The sequence below is a fragment of the Malus sylvestris genome, chromosome 1, assembly GCF_916048215.2.
Source record: "Malus sylvestris chromosome 1, drMalSylv7.2, whole genome shotgun sequence".
Taxonomy (NCBI): domain Eukaryota; kingdom Viridiplantae; phylum Streptophyta; class Magnoliopsida; order Rosales; family Rosaceae; genus Malus; species Malus sylvestris.
The window spans coordinates 29,588,744-29,605,008 of record NC_062260.1 but is presented as its reverse complement, the minus strand read 5'-3'; the positions used below and the strand labels follow the sequence as shown (position 1 = coordinate 29,605,008).

General features: G+C 37.4%; 1 protein-coding gene across 3 annotated transcripts; it reads left to right on the top strand.

Moving 5' to 3' along the window:
• The first annotated feature begins 156 nt into the window (after positions 1–156).
• LOC126620607 (protein MOR1-like) lies at positions 157–16,069 on the top strand. Of its 3 annotated transcripts, none has more exons than XM_050288829.1 (54): positions 157–516; positions 664–769; positions 857–980; positions 1,566–1,645; positions 1,736–1,913; positions 2,004–2,068; positions 2,164–2,246; positions 2,437–2,522; positions 2,708–2,821; positions 3,001–3,120; positions 3,882–3,984; positions 4,148–4,284; positions 4,719–4,784; positions 4,886–5,003; positions 5,098–5,132; positions 5,342–5,413; positions 5,525–5,632; positions 5,730–5,835; positions 6,499–6,611; positions 6,726–6,813; positions 6,945–7,045; positions 7,196–7,303; positions 7,405–7,510; positions 7,590–7,669; positions 7,749–7,898; positions 8,010–8,085; positions 8,176–8,300; positions 8,396–8,506; positions 8,581–8,730; positions 9,002–9,076; positions 9,172–9,250; positions 9,326–9,438; positions 9,531–9,626; positions 9,705–9,779; positions 9,869–9,964; positions 10,048–10,149; positions 10,252–10,353; positions 10,459–10,641; positions 10,742–10,853; positions 10,986–11,062; positions 11,176–11,255; positions 12,216–12,246; positions 12,385–12,519; positions 12,694–12,816; positions 12,915–12,992; positions 13,122–13,280; positions 13,367–13,525; positions 13,704–13,801; positions 13,909–14,065; positions 14,153–14,269; positions 14,410–14,505; positions 14,633–14,704; positions 14,822–15,104; positions 15,209–16,069. In XM_050288829.1, the coding sequence occupies exons 1-54, from the start codon at positions 357–359 to the stop codon at positions 15,463–15,465; spliced, it is 6,024 nt and encodes a 2,007-aa protein (XP_050144786.1). In that variant the 5' UTR covers positions 157–356; the 3' UTR covers positions 15,466–16,069. The 3 variants fall into 3 exon arrangements, with proteins under 3 accessions (XP_050144786.1, XP_050144769.1, XP_050144777.1); XM_050288812.1 differs by having other exon boundaries at positions 12,216–12,278; positions 12,390–12,519; XM_050288820.1 differs by having other exon boundaries at positions 12,216–12,278; positions 12,390–12,519; positions 12,694–12,820; positions 12,919–12,992.
• The last annotated feature ends 196 nt before the right edge of the window (positions 16,070–16,265 follow it).

The following is a 16,265-nucleotide window of genomic DNA, read 5'->3' as shown; positions in this document are numbered from 1 at the left end:
CAAACAGCAACAGCGGGTCATTTTCTCTTTCTCTCAATCCAGACCGTTGAAATTTGATCAAATGATTAATTTCGATCCGGATAGTGGAGTTGGCGGAAGGAATCGGAGAGATCCCTTTCCGTCTAAATAAAGCCAAACAGCAACAGTGCGTCATTTTCTCTCTCTCCTCGATTGGGCGCTCCCTCTTTCTCTCTCTTGCTCTACACTCTATGGTTACAATCTCTTTTTAGGTTTTGTTCTTCGAATTGCTTTTTCAAAAATTCTGGATCCCGATCTGGCCCTGCGCGCTCTGCATTTGCATTTGGGCGGATCAGATTGTTTGGGCACGGAGATTTTTCGGTTTTTTGATTTGAGAAATGTCGGAGGAGGAGAAGTTGTTGAAGGAGGCGAAGAAACTGCCGTGGGATGATCGGCTCTTCCACAAGAACTGGAAGGTGAGGAACGAGGCCAACATTGACTTGGCCGCTCTCTGCGACTCCGTTGCCGATCCCAAAGACTCTCGCCTCCGTGAATTTGGTGAGATATTACACTCGGGGGGTAGTGGGGTTTGTGTGTTTTTAATTTTGTTTTAATTTAATTTTTAATTACTGGTTGTGAACAATCTTGGTCTGCATTATTTTGGAGTGGTTATAATTTTGTTTGTGTGTGTGTTGTTTTGGTTAGGTCCGCTTTTTCGGAAGACTTTGGCGGATTCCAATTCGCCTGTGCAAGAGAAGGCCCTCGATGCATTGATTGCATTTTTACGAGCTGCGGATGCTGATGCCGGAAGGTTTATTTTTTTCTTAATTTTTTTTTGAACTTGTTTTGTTAGAAGTCTTTGTTCGAATTGCTAATTTTAAAGTTCGCGTGCTTGCAGATTTGCCAAGGAAGTTTGTGATGCCATTGTGGCGAAATGCCTCACTGGTAGGCCGAAGACGGTGGAAAAGGCTCAAGCTGCATTTATGCTTTGGGTTGAATTGGAGGCCGTGGACGCTTTCTTGGTAAGTTATGCTTTTTGGGTTGGTTGTTTGCATGGTAATACGCTTCAGTGTGGACTCGAATTTTTTTTTATAGTTGCAATAGTTTACAACTGAACTCTCATAGATTGTAGTATTAGTAGTAGCGGCAGTAAGTTGTGAAGAGTTGGTGGCTGTTTCCGTTAATTTGGTTAGTCCCGGTAGCTGTTTCTTAGTTTTGGTCTTGGCATGAAGGACTTGTCGAATGTAAACATATGAGCTAAATGTAAATTATTAAAATTTAGAAGCAGAGGGCTTTCTGCATGTAACATAATGAGGGCATTGGTATTCCAGTTTTGTGGTTGGAAGTTTTGCTTACTCCTGGTCCGTATGTAGGCATGCACGGACTGTAGGTGAGAGAAATGAAGGGAGAGAGGGAGTGTGTCTTGTTGGGTTGGAGCCATGCTAAGTAAGCTAAGTCAAGATTAGTGCCTTAGGTTATAATTGTTTTGTTGATTTCCGTGTACTGTGTTTGGCATGATAGTGAAATCTTAGAATAATCATATTTTTCTTTGCTGTGGTTGATGAAGCAAGTTTTTGGACATTTACAATGGTTGCGGTTTATTGTAGGATGCTATGGAGAAGGCAATAAAAAACAAAGTTTCCAAAGCTGTTGTGCCTGCAATTGATGTCATGTTTCAGGCCTTAAGGTTTTTTCACAAGATTTCTTTTCTGAAAACTATTTGTCTAGTCTTTTACTTGTTCTTCTAACTGGTGTATATTATTACTCGCTGTTATAGTGAATTTGGCGCAAAAGTTGTTCCTCCAAAAAGGATTTTGAAGATGCTCCCCGAATTATTTGACCATCAAGATCAGAATGTTCGTGCATGTTCCAAAGGGCTTACTCTTGAGCTCTGCCGTTGGATAGGAAAGGACCCTGTTAAATCAATATTGTTTGAGAAGATGAGGGATACAATGGTATGATAAATTTTTATATGTTGCATGCACCTTTTTGTTAATTTTTTCTTAGCAAAATGAATAACTCTATTGCTCCCTTTTTCCTTGAAGAAAAAAGAGTTGGAGGCTGAGCTTGTAAATGTTAAAGGGACAGCCAGGCCATCTCGCAAAATCAGGTGAAAAGTCTGCTGTTAAATGTGTTTTTAACTGTAGGCAGGACACATCTATGTAGCTATAACTTATGTTGGATTATCTTAATTCTATTTATTAGATCGGAGCAAGACAAGGAGCCAGAAAAGGAAGCTGTTTCTGAAGCAGTTGGCCCTGGTCCTTTGGAGGAATCTGCAGCAGATGGTATGTGATTGACTCTTGCTACTTCTAGATGCTTTACCATTTCGCAAATGATATTTTGGTAGATTATGTAGATCTTCTTGCAGTGAGAGAATAATTTTATATGTTTGGCTTTAGACATTCTAGTGCCACTATTTTATCTGTTGTGCTTATATATTTTATCAATCTTATCTGAACGTATCTTGATTGTCAGCTCCTCAGGAAATAGATGAATATGAGCTTGTTGATCCGGTTGATATATTGACTCCTCTGGAGAAGTCTGGTTTTTGGGACGGAGTGGTCAGTGTTATCTCTCTATTTTAAAATGCAGTTTATTTTTTATTTTTGTTTTCAATAATGAACGTGAATTATTTGTTTTCATAGTGGATGTGAATTTAATATTACATTCATCAGAAAAGGTGATCTAAGTTATGCATGCTTTCTTCTAGCTGCTTATTGCTATCAATATTGTCACTGTGTTCTAGAAAGCTACAAAGTGGTCAGAGCGAAAGGAGGCTGTTGCAGAGCTAACCAAGCTTGCTTCAACTAAAAGAATTGCCCCTGGCGATTTTACAGAAATCTGTCGGACATTAAAGAAGGTATTTTTGTGTATTTTAGTTGAAACAAGTATTTTTCTGCTCGCTTCAACATTGTTCTTTTTACATTGCCTATGGGTACGGATGTTTTATTTTTACAAGAACAGTACAGATGATTTAGTACGTAAGTGATTTATCTCTGCCCAATTCATTTCTCTCAATGAACTATATTTCTCCTGCAGCTTGTAACAGATGTGAACATAGCTGTTGCAGTTGAAGCTATTCAAGCTATTGGTAATCTTGCTAAGGGTCTAAGGACTCATTTTTCTGGAAGTTCACGATTTCTATTGCCAGGTTTACTTGTAAGTTTATTCCTATACCGTTTTGAAGGTTCATTGTTAGTTTAATGTTGAAATGTGTTTAAAGAAAATCTGACTATGGCTCTTATGAGGTATCCCAGAGCTCAGTTACTTCTACTGCCATGCCTATTGTCTATATTCGTTTTATTTGATTATTTTTCAGTTTTTAAGTTGAAGCTTTGCATTTCAAGTGGTTTTTTATATCTTGCACTCTTGATATTGCCATGCCTGCTTTGATGTTTCGAAGTGGAAAGCTTTTATTCTGCTTGTTGGCATGCTTCATTACCTTTTCCCTTTACTTCTCATGGTCATGTATTATGATGGTTTTGGTCCAACAATATTTTGTCTTGATTAATTTATTTCACTGAGGCTATGTTTGGACGAATGATTTGCAAGTATGAAGGGGTTTTGGGTAAATTTGTCTGAGATGAACTACTAAACTTTAGATAGAGGGATTTAAACTGCACTGCATGAGGGTTTAGCTATGTTTGGATGAAGATTCACAAGTACCAAGGGGTTTTGGATAAACACATTACAAAGACTTAAACAAGGGATTTACAAATGACTTCTTTCAAGTAGTCCTTTGCAAATCCATCTTAAAGCATTATATCTACAAGCACTGCAAATCCCTTGGTACTTGCAAATCTCTCCTCCAAACACAGCCTGAGGATTTAGCTCATGAAGTTTATTTTATTCTACATCATCTGTGATGATTAGAAGATATTTATGATTCAATACTTACCTTTCTTTATTGTTTGGTATAGGAAAAATTGAAAGAAAAAAAGCCAACTATGACTGAGGCACTCTCTCAAACTCTTCAAGCAATGCATACTGCTGGCTGCTTAAATCTCATTGACATTGCTGAAGGCGGGTTTTATGTTTTAGTCTGTAATTTATGCATCATTTTCACGTTGTGTATTTTATTTGTATGCTCTGACATCATCTATCACTTCTTGGTATTGATTGTTGTCTTAATTTACTGTTTATGCAGTTTTTGAGGTTAATGTTTGATGAATGCTTTTCATTGCAGATATTAAGACAGCAGTAAAAAATAAAGTACCCCTTGTGCGTTCATTGACTCTGAACTGGGTGACATTTTGTATTGAAACAAGCAACAAGGCTGTTGTTTTAAAGTTACACAAGGACTACGTTCCTATATTTATGGAGGTCAGTGTGCACTTGCCTTTGTTGTCTGCTGGTTTTTTTTCTTGTTTTCTTTTTTAATATTTTCGTAATGTTTTGAAATATGAATATTATGTGCTCAATGCTTCCATATATGTTAAAAAAAAAAAAGTAAGAAAAAACTCTATATTTATTGCATGGGGGGTTGGAATTTCATGTCTTATGATTTGTTTGGTCAGTTTAAGCCAATCCAGAACAGTCCACAAAACCAATCCTCTGGGATACATTACTAAAATATAAAAATGAGTATAGGTGGAAACCTTTTAGAACAATTTCATTTAGCAGGGTTTAAACTATACATTGCTATTTTTTTTCATTTAGCCGACCCCACTTAGTGGGAAAAGGCTTTGTTGTTGTTGTTGTTGTTGTTGTTTGTAATTGTATGCAATGGCTGAAACAAAACAATCTGGACCTTGTAGTGCCTCAATGATGGAACCCCAGAAGTGAGGGATGCATCCTTTTCAGCTTTGACAGCAATAGCTAAGGTAGTATGTTCAATGCATTAAACCGGTTTATGTTTTGTGTTTTATGCTTGGATAGCAAATACTGACATTAATTTCATATCTCCCATGTCCATTTTCTTTAGATGGTTGGTATGAGGCCCTTGGAAAGGTCACTTGAGAAACTTGATGATGTCAGAAGAAAGAAGCTCTCTGAAATGATTATGGGTTCTGAAGGTGGTGCATCCACTACTGCAAACTCAGGTTCATTTTCCTTTTTTGGCACTTCTAATGACTACTTCTCTCTAAATTTCCAATTTCTCACTCTGCTCTACACCTCATGATATGCCAACTACAGCCCAAAGCTCTGGTGTGACTGCACCCTCTTTGGAGGTAGGTTTCTTCTTGTCTGTCAATTTAGGTTTCACATTACATACTACAGTTTGGTTGTCGGAATGCCTTCTATTGTCTATTGTCTTTCTGCTCTTATTTAAATAAATATATCCTGTTACATCTTTTGCATTGTTAGATTACCATAACCATTCTGGACACCAGACTAACTTTGATCCTAAAGGTTTTTGTGTTGACTAAACTGTATGCAGACTACGGACAGTGCGTTTGTTCGAAGGTCAGCTGCAAGCATGCTTAGTGGGAGGAGGCCTGTTCAAGCAGCTGTGAGTTCATTTTCACTCTAACTTGTTAATCTGTGTTTACCTTTTTTGAAATTATGTGGGATAAATTATCATCATTATGTTTCATGGTTGACACATTGATATTTTCATTAGCCTGCAAAACAAAAAGCGGGATCTGTTAAATTGGGTGGCAGTAAGAAAGGAGATGCAACTGTGCAGCCAAAAGCTTCTAAGTTAGTTGAAACCCCTGAAGATGTTGAGGTACTTACTTTTTTATTAACATGCTCTTTGATTCTTTTCCTAGAACATTAATAAAGATGTTTTCTTTACTGCACCTTTGGTCTGTGAAATGTTACAGCCAGGAGAAATGAGTCTTGAAGAGATTGAAACCAGATTAGGCTCTCTTATACAAGAAGAAACTGTCTCTCAATTAAAAAGTAGCGCATGGAAAGAGCGGCTTGAAGGTTGGTGATGAGCTTATTCATTAATGTTATTGATTATGACATTAAAAGCTTATGCCTCTTGTTTCTAAAAAATTTCATGTGTAGATATGGTTATATTTACACTAAAATATTTATTTTAGGCCAGCATTGATTGTTTAAGATCTGCTCATCAATGCATTCTGGATACATGCATGTCAAAATGTATAGTATGTATTCCTAGTATTAGATTAAGTAATTTTTTGACCTTCTTGCATTTTCTTCTGGTAGTAGGAATTGACATCATGATCTAGGTACCAAAGCTACGTGTTTTCCCCATTTTAGCCTTTTGAAGTTATGTTATGATGATGAGTTATATTGCTAGTAGGAAAGCTACCATGACCAGTACCAATGACTCAATTATTTTTTGTTTAGATTTTTCTTCATTGATGCTAGGACACATTTCTTATTAAGTAGCATAAATTGATATGATACTTTAAATTCAGAAATTCCATGAACTTTTTTTCATTGTATTGTGTGTATATTTAGTATTTTCTTCAATGGTAAAATACTTTTGATTGTGTCCTGTTGTTGATTAATGTGTTTGCCTTTTGTCTTTGGTGGTCAATTGACACGGTTGATGTTCCCATGTTTTCCATGCAATATTCGGGTTGAATTTATTATAATCATGATTTGATTTTGTTGCAGCCATATCCTCATTTAGACAGCAAGTCGAAGGTTTACAGGACATTGACCTGTCAATTGAGATGTTAGTTCGTTTACTTTGTGCTGTCCCTGGTTGGAGTGAAAAAAATGTTCAGGTAGTTTATGGTTGAATAGTTTGTTAGGCAAATTTAATAATCTCTTGCTTGCTTTTATTTTTTATTAGTGTTTTGGTGTAAAATTTATTAAGACACGTATTTTGAGTAATGCAGGTTCAGCAACAGGTTATTGAAGTTATTACCTATATTGCGTCCACTGCAAAGAAGTTTCCTAAGAAATGTGTAGTACTTTGTCTTCTGGGTGAGCTTTCTTTAATTTAGATTAGACATCAGGATTGGCGCTTGTTTGCTTTCTGTCTCTCCTTGGTTTTTTTGTGGATGAGCGATACGGTTGTCAAATCTACCTTCTAATGGTGTTGTGCACTTTAACAGGTATTAGTGAACGGGTTGCAGATATCAAGACTCGGACTCATGCCATGAAGTGCCTCACTGCTTTTTCTGAAGCCATAGGTCCAGGATTAGTTTTTGAAAGAGTAAGCTCAGATTTGATTCTTCTAATAGCCATCGTTTTTCTGGATGCCTTCTGTTTTTCCTGAAGCAAGGATGCTTAATCGTATACCCATGAGCATGCACTATATTTTGCTTGTTCTCCAATGATTGATTGGTATTTCTGCCTATTGTAGCTTTATAAAATTATGAAAGAGCACAAGAACCCTAAGGTTCTCAGCGAGGGAGTACTGTGGATGGTTTCGGCAGTTGAGGACTTTGGTGTCTCACATGTGAAACTTAAGGTTTTTAGATTCCGTTCCGATTTAGCTGATTTTGTTTTCTTCCATCAGTTCCAGTCATCAATAGTAATTTATTTACATAAAGGGGATATTATGTTTTACAGGATTTGATTGATTTTTGTAAAGAAACTGGACTTCAGTCCAGTGTTGCCGCCACTAGGAACTCTACTATTAAGCTTTTGGGTGCTATACATAAATTTGTTGGTCCAGGTGACTTGTCTTTTTAGTTAGAATTCTCCATATACGTCATCTTCATTTTGGCACTTCTAAGATTATCTTTATGTTTCAGATATTAAAGGGTTTCTTACTGATGTTAAACCTGCACTACTCAGTGCACTGGACACGGAGTATGAAAAGAATCCATTTGAGGTATTTCTTATGATAGTCAAAGTTGCGTACATCAGTCTTTCTTGTTTATTGGCAACTCATGTCTTTTATTATTTTCCAGGGTGCTTCTGTGGTTCTGAAGAGAAGTGTTAGGGCAACGGAATCTACTTCATCTGTCTCTGTAGGCGGGTTAGATGGCCTTCCACGTGAAGATATTAGTGGAAAGGTCACACCTACTCTGCTGAAGAGCTTGGAGAGTCCTGATTGGAAGGTCTTGTTTTTTGAATTATGTTGTTTCTTTATGCTGTGTATAATGGTTGTTTTAAGAAAGTTGTCATTTGTTAGAAGCTATATTGAGTGTGTGTTTTTTTGGGTCTTCCAGGTTCGCTTGGAGTCAATAGAAGCCGTCGATAAGATTTTAGAAGAGGCTAATAAGCGCATCCAGCCAACTGGAACTGGTACAAACCATATATATATTTTATGTATTGTTATGTACAGAATAGTTGCCTTTCAGTTTCTTGAGAACTTGTTTATTGTTTGACTGCCAGCGGAGTTGTTTGGTGCCTTAAGGGGGCGCTTATATGATAGCAATAAGAACTTGGTCGCTGCAACCTTAACAGTTGTTGGTCATATTGCTTCTGCAATGGGCGCACCAGTTGAAAAGTTCAGCAAGGTTTGTTTATAACCAAATTGACAACTACTTCCATGACGCATCTGTTTTGTTGTTTTTAATACAGTTGAACTTTTGCATTAATTGGTTACTTGCAGGGCATTCTGTCGGATGTTTTGAAATGTCTAGGAGACAATAAGAAGCATATGAGAGAATGCACTTTAACTGCTTTAGACTCGTGGCTCTCTGCTGTTCATCTTGATAAAATGGTGACTCTTTTATCTCTATTCGTGTTTTGGAATTTGAGTCTCATGTCAGGTAGTGTAACAGTATGTTGTTGTAGGTTCCTTATATTACAGCAGCTATATCAGATGCCAAACTTGGTGCAGAAGGGCGGAAAGATCTTTTCGAGTGGTTGACAAGACAGCTTTCTGGGTTAAGTGAATTCTCTGATGCTGCTCATCTTTTGAAACCAGCTTCCTCTGCTTTGACGGTAAATTGTAATTGAGAATGAGTTATTTATCATAAGAAATTCTTGTCTTATTTATTTTAACCCTGTCCATCCATCAAAGCACACATTGAAAACATCTTACAATGATGTAAAAAATTTAAGTTAAACAGACACTCTCTGTGTGACACGGACACACAAATGTGTATATATACATATACATACATGCACATAAGATAATACATTTATATAAGCTTAAGTGCTTTCACATATTACTCGCTGCTGAAATCACTTGAATGTCTGGAATCTTTTATAGGATAAATCCTCAGATGTTCGTAAAGCAGCAGAGACATGTGTTTCTGAAATTTTGAGAGTTAGTGGGCAAGAAACGGTAAGCGTGCTGGACAACTATGGTCAACGTTTTTTTCCTTTTCACATTTCCATTGATTGATATCTTCTCATTTATTTGTTTATATTACTGTTTAGGTTGAGAAGATTTTGAGAGATATTCATGGGCCAACTTTAGCTCTTGTTGAACGATTGAAGCCTAATGGATCTTTTCAAGGTGTGATTGTCAAATTCTTGGCTCTGTTGTTTTTGCTTGTAATGCATTGAACTAATTTGAATGGTTTCCGCTTAGAATCTTTTGAGTCAGCCAAAGCAATATCGATGGCCCCAACTTCCAAAAGCATTACAAAGGCTGGAAAGCCTGCTTCCAATGGAGTTTTGAAGCATGGAGCCAAAGCTACTTCAGTACGTCCCTCTGATGTAGTTGATAGCATTTATTCTTTTATTTCTCGTTATTCTTATGATCATATTAATTGATTGTCCTTTGAATTGCAAAGAGGACCATTCCCACAAAGGGATTAAATTCAATGATGTCCGTCCAAGATATAGCTGTGCAGTCACAGGCCTTGATAAATGTTAAAGATTCAATTAAGGTACATATGGTGGTAGCATGGAATTTGAACTTGTATACTAATCTTGAGTCTACTGATGAATGGGTATTTGAACTGCAGGACGATAGAGAGCGATTGGTAGCTAAGAAGTTTAAGTTTGAAGAGCCTCGGATAGAACAGATTCAAGATCTTGAGGTTTGTACTTGTGCAGATTTCACCTAACTTCTTGTGTTTTCCATTGTCATTGCATTTATGAAAGAATTTTACTCATGCATTTTCTGCAGAATGATATGACGAAGTGCTTTAGAGAGGATGTGCATAGGCGGCTTCTTTCTACTGATTTTAAGAAGCAAGTTGATGGCCTTGAGATACTACAGAAGGTATTTTTCTGCTATTCCTAATATCCCAATTTGTATCAAATACACCTGCTTAGTTTGACCAATGTTCTGTGTATGCATTCCAGGCACTTCCAACCATTAAAAAGGAAATTATTGAAGTATTGGATATACTGCTAAGGTGGTTTGTTTTACAATTTTGTAAATCGAACACAACATGCCTGTTAAAGGTATGGTCTATTTATTTTCGTTCAATCTTCTTTCCTTGCTGCTTTTTAAGTGCTACGGTTTTCTAGGTGTGTTATCCTAACCACATATGTTCTGATTTACAGGTGTTGGAATTTCTTCCAGAACTTTTTGATACATTTAGGGATGAGGCATACATGTTGACTGAATCAGAAGCAGCCATATTTTTTCCATGCTTGATAGAGAAGGTTTCTATTTTAATTGCCAGACTTTGGAAGATTTGAATATTTTTGTATTTAATAGAAGGCTTGAATGGAATTTCACTGACAGAAATGCTGAATCTTGTGCTGCAGCTCGGGCATAACATTGAGAAAGTGCGAGAAAAAATGCGGGAGTTGACCAAACAAATTGTGCAGGCATATACCGCTGCAAAAAGTTTCCCTTATATTTTGGAGGGATTGCGTTCTAAGAACAACCGTACTCGAATTGAGTGTGCTGATCTTGTTGGATATTTGATTGATCACCATGTAGCTGAGGTAGGCCTTTGCATACTTGTCTGTTTTATATCCAATCATGTATACACTACATTTTTCTTAGTTGTGTTAGAGGATACTTACATCTACATCTTTCTGACAGATTAGTGGACAACTGAAGTCCTTGCAAATTGTTGCGAGCTTGACAGCAGAAAGAGATGGTGAAATTAGGAAAGCTGCTTTAAATACGCTAGCTACTGGTTATAAGATTCTTGGTATGTCATGATGCAACATAATGAGCTAAAGTTGTCGGTCGTAATTCTAAACTAATAGTTAATATGTGCCCAAGGTTATTTACTGACATGATATGTTCTCTCATCAAGCAATTTTTTTTATCCTTTCCTTAGGTGAGGACATATGGAGATATGTCGGAAAGTTAACAGATGCTCAGAAAAGCATGCTAGATGATCGATTTAAGTGGAAGGTCAGTATATTTTTATGCTCTCAATTTTTTTTTTTTGCCGAACTTTATGTTCTCAATTAAGTCTAGGTACTGTGATTTATTTCTTCTTCCTTTAATTAGAATTTTTTTTATAGGTTCGAGAAATGGAGAAAAGGAAGGAAGGAAAGCCTGGCGAAGCTAGGGCTTCTCTGAGGCGTTCTGTCAGGGAAATTGGGTATATGCTTTTGCTTTGACTTTTGCACACTAATAGAAGATAGAGAAGTTACATAGTTCCTTTAAGAGAACGTATAAATCACTTATCTGTTCAGTTAGAAATATGGAACACAGCAGACTAGGAATCCTTCGTTTTGGATAGGAAACTTTAACTAAATTGCATGAACTGCTACTGCTATAAATTGTACTGTTAGGTTTTAGGGTTATTACAAGTAATGTACTAGTCCAGGGTCTGGTCCAAGGTACACATTTTGCTCACTTTTTATATCATTGGACTTGAAGACTTTGGATGGTTGAGATTGCATCATCTTAACTGTGCATCTATTTTATTGTTTCAAGAAAGTTTAATGTCTCTTGGAATTTTAAGCACCTCCTCTCTCTCTCTCTCTCTCTTTCTCATCCAAAGTCCAAAGGAAATGAAGACTGGCAGATTGATGTGAGATGAGAACCTCAACCTGAGGGTTAAGCTGAGAACCTCAACCGGATGGTTAATGTCATATGTTCTAAATTTTCTGTTTGCTCTTTCAAATCCGATGGCAAAGATTACCGAAAAGCAAAAAAGCATTTTAATTTTTGGTAAAGTACCCAAATAAAGAACCTAAAGCTTCTTTATACGACAAATCAGTATTCATATCAGCTTTTCTAAAGATTGCAGGTCTGAAGCTGATTTTGGATATCATATTGTTTTAATGAAAAATCACTATAAATAATGTTTTTCCAACTTTCCTGAAGCGTTAATGGCTGCTTGTATTCTCTGAAATCGTACCCAAATAAACTTTAGGTACCGAAAGATCTCAGTCAAAAGAAAATTTCAGGTTGAGAATCAGAAAATTCTCTTCCTTCAGAAGATAACCATCTTATAAGTGTTTTGAATTGTGAAAAAATTTGTCCCATGACCTGACCCCAGTCTATTGCTTGATAAAAGTTATGTAAACTTAAATCTTTCTGTATTTGTCAATAGGCTGGATGTAGCAGAGCAAAGCGGGGAGGTTGCACGATCTGTTTCTGGTCCAACGCTTTCTAGGTATACCCAAAATTTTCAGTTTTTTATATACTATATCTCGTACAAGTACATCTAGTTTTCCAGTGTGATTACTTCTCTAATTTGTGGGATATGTTGATATTTTTCTTCTAGGAGAAACTATGGCCATCCTGAGCCTCACATGGAGAGGCAGCTGGTGCCACCCAATGTACTCAGTAGTGCCAATGGCCCCACAGACTGGAATGAAGCTTTGGATATCATTTCTTTTGGTTCTCCTGAGCAGGTATGCAACTTATCTCGTTTAGTTTGGATGTGATAACAATCTATTACTTATAATCAAAGGGACGTAGACTGTGGTCAAGGTTTTCATATCTTAATTTAGTTGTTTCTTTCTTGTGCATATTTCCTTGTTACCACCTTTCACTTTTTCCTTTGTTTCTGTTTTCTGGTACTGCAGTCAGTTGAAGGAATGAAAGTTGTGTGTCATGAGTTGGCACAGGCGACTAATGATCCAGAAGGCAGTGCTATGGATGAACTAGTGCGGGATTCTGATAGACTTGTTTCTTGCTTGGCAAATAAGGCAAGTACAGTAACAGTTCATTATAGATGCTTCTCCATTTGGACTTGTCGAACTCTGGTGTTTATTGAAGTTTCTCCGTCCTTTTATTCTTCAAATAGGTAGCAAAGACTTTTGACTTCAGTTTGACGGGAGCTTCGTCTAGGTCATGTAAATATGTCTTGAACACTCTTATGCAGGTAAACATACCATCAAATTCTTGCCTTGGTTTTCATTCATGCTCATGTGATCCAAATGTACTATGTAAAAGATTATTACCTTTTACGAACTTATTTCCTAACATTCTGATTTTTTGGACTTCTTTGCAGACATTTCAAAATAAAAGACTTGCTTATGCTGTCAAGGAAAGTACTCTTGACAGTCTAATCACTGAGCTCCTACTGTGGCTTTTGGATGAAAGGGTTCCCCATATGGATGATGGCAGCCAACTCCTGAAAGCCTTGAATGTTTTGATGCTAAAGATTCTGGTTAATATCTAACTGTTTTTGCATTTGCTTCCCCATGTTAATTTTTGGTATTACATCAGTTATAACTGTCATTTGTATTCTTGCAGGATAATGCAGATCGGACTTCGTCCTTTGTTGTTCTCATCAACCTCTTACGCCCTTTAGATCCCTCAAGATGGCCATCACCTGCATCCAATGAATCATTTGCTTCCAGAAACCAGAAGTTCTCCGATTTGGTTGTCAAATGTTTAATAAAACTTACAAAGGTATTGCCGAATTCGTGGCCGTCTATTCAGCTTCTTTTTTCATGAGCTGTGTTGTCTGTGAAAAAAGTATCCCACATGCACCTGCATACGTCAAGTATTTCTTTCTTTGTTGCCATTTCATAATCTTTGTGTTCGATAATCTTTAGGTTTCTCTTAAATCAGCATTTCTCTGCCGCAGGTTCTTCAAAGCACAATATATGATGTCGATCTGGATCGTATCCTTCAAAGCATCCATTTATACCTACAAGACTTAGGGATGGAAGAGATTAGGAGAAGGTATTGTTTAAAAAGATTCCTGAAATCCAACCCCCGCCTCATCCTCTCCTGGTCATTTTCATGCAATGTTATTCTCTCCTGACTTGTGAAAAATAAATTCATTACAGAGCTGGTGCTGATGACAAACCACTGCGTATGGTGAAGACTGTTCTACATGAGCTTGTGAAGCTTCGTGGAGCTGCAATTAAAGGTCACCTTTCCATGGTTCCTATAGACGTAAAACCGCAGCCAATCATTCTTGCCTACATTGATCTTAATCTTGAGGTAATAACTGAATTCTGCAGTCCTATTTCTAATTATACAGGGACTTCGATTTATCCTTAATTTCCTTTTTTTGCTACAACCTGGCAGACTTTAGCTGCGACAAGGATGCTGACATCAACTGGGTCTGGTGGCCAAACTCACTGGGGTGATTCAGCAGCAAACAATCCTTCATCTGCCACACATTCTGCTGATGCACAGTTAAAGGTAAATATTGTAACCTAGTTTATCTTTATCAAACTTAACGGTAAATTCTTTTGTGGTTCCTCACAATTTCAGTCTGTTTACGAGTCTCTAAAATGGTTAAATTTTTTTATGCTCATTCTTTGGTTCTGTTTCTCTTTCAGCAAGAACTTGCTGCCATATTCAAGAAGATTGGCGACAAGCAAACCTGCACCATTGGTCTGTATGAACTATACCGCATAACCCAACTATACCCAAGAGTAAGTAATGTGTGTCAATGGTCTTTAGGAGTTATTGACGTGATTTAGGTTTTTGCCCCCTGCATGGCATGCAATTGATTTCTGTGCATGAATCTACTGTTTCTTAAGTTTGTAATACTTATTTCAGGTTGATATATTCTCTCAACTCCAAAATGCTAGCGAGGCTTTTCGGACATATATTAGAGATGGTTTGGCGCAGGTCAGTATCATCGTTATCACCGGCAAAATGTTCCCTCTGGCACACACTTAATGATTCCTGAAAAAGTAAATTAGGTTTCCTTGCCATAGAAATAAATTATCATTTTCTTTGTCACAGATGGAAAAGAATGCCGCAGCTGGAAGGACGCCTTCAAGTTTGCCAATGCCGACTCCTCCCCCAGCTACTCTAAATGCTTCTTCTCCTGAATTTGCACCCCTGTCCCCTGTACACACAAACTCCTTGCTTGATTCAAAATCATTAAATGTGAAATCTGAACCAACTAGCTTTAATCTACCGCCATCATATGATGAAGAAAACAGGCTTAATAATGCCATTACTTCTAGAGGTCTCACCGAAAACTCATTGGTAGACCAAAGGAATGAGAGATATATTGGTGGAGGTAATTGTATTTTGTTTTTTACGTTGTTTCCTTCTGCATTGTCAATTCTTGTTTCTTTGTTGACCTTAATGACCTTACACTAGAACTCATCTTGGAAAATGCAGTGACCAACGGAACCTTAGATTCGATTAGAGAGAGGATGAAGAGCATGCAATTGACAGCGGCTGCTGGGAACCCGGATCAAGAAACTAGGCCATTAATGTATGTGAATGACAACGTAAACCAGAGCCTCTCCGGTCAGATTCCTCGTGCATCAGAGATTCCCCTCCAGGGCGGGGTTCTCCCTATGGATGAGAGGGCATTATCCGGGCTTCAGGCTCGGATGGAGAGACTAAAAAGTGGGACAATCGAACCCCTTTAAGAGGAAGAGTTAATGCGAATAGGAAGCGGATTTCTTGTCACGCCTCTGTTCTTGTAAATGGCCGGGAGGTGGTGCAGTGCAAGTTCAGTTGCAGCTTCGGTACTGGCGTCTCATTGCAACCTTCGATGTTGTGGCAGAGTTTTGGGGGAGCATGTGTTCGAGCAATTTGGCATTTGTATATTGTAGAACAAGCTTTTAATCGGGGAAATGGGCGGCTGCGTCGTCGACGATTTAATTTAGTACCAGTTCAGTACAGACCATTTCCTAGATCCTGAAATTTTTGGCCAAGGTTTTTTTCATGGGATGTAGCACTGTCTCTGCTTTTGGCTTATTTTTTTCACTGCAATTATTTGTCAATTTGGCGTTGTATATTATTGTTTCAGAAGCATTGAGTTAGTCCTTAACAGTTATGCCACCTTCCTTTTTATTTAGGGTGGTACTGTTCACACTCCTTTTTACTTCTCACACTTATTAATTTTTGTCCACTGATCTTCAATTCATTCGATCTGATGGCTGGAAATTGAGAGGATGTGAGAATTAAAAATTGGTGTTTGGATAGCACAACCAGTTATTTAATACAAAGTACAAAAAACTGATTGTTGCATTCCGATGTTGATTTTTGTTTTGTTAATTGAGAAAAAAAAAATATCGTCAATCATTCTAATTTCTGAGAATGTCTTTGTTTACTCGCAGAGGAATGAATATATATCAATTTAATTATCATTTTTCTGTTATTTCATATCACTCGTTCTCAAAATGTAAGTAAACGGGCCTTGATTCTCTGTAATTTATGGGACACT

Bases quoted from the DNA above. Each gene is read 5' to 3' on its own strand.
- LOC126620607 (XM_050288812.1), top strand. From the start codon at position 357: ATGTCGGAGGAGGAGAAGTTGTTGAAGGAGGCGAAGAAACTGCCGTGG. The intron at 8,301-8,395 runs GTTTGTTTATAA...GGTTACTTGCAG, and splicing joins CAGTTGAAAAGTTCAGCAAG to GGCATTCTGTCGGATGTTTT. The intron at 13,281-13,366 runs GTTAATATCTAA...GTATTCTTGCAG, and splicing joins TTTTGATGCTAAAGATTCTG to GATAATGCAGATCGGACTTC.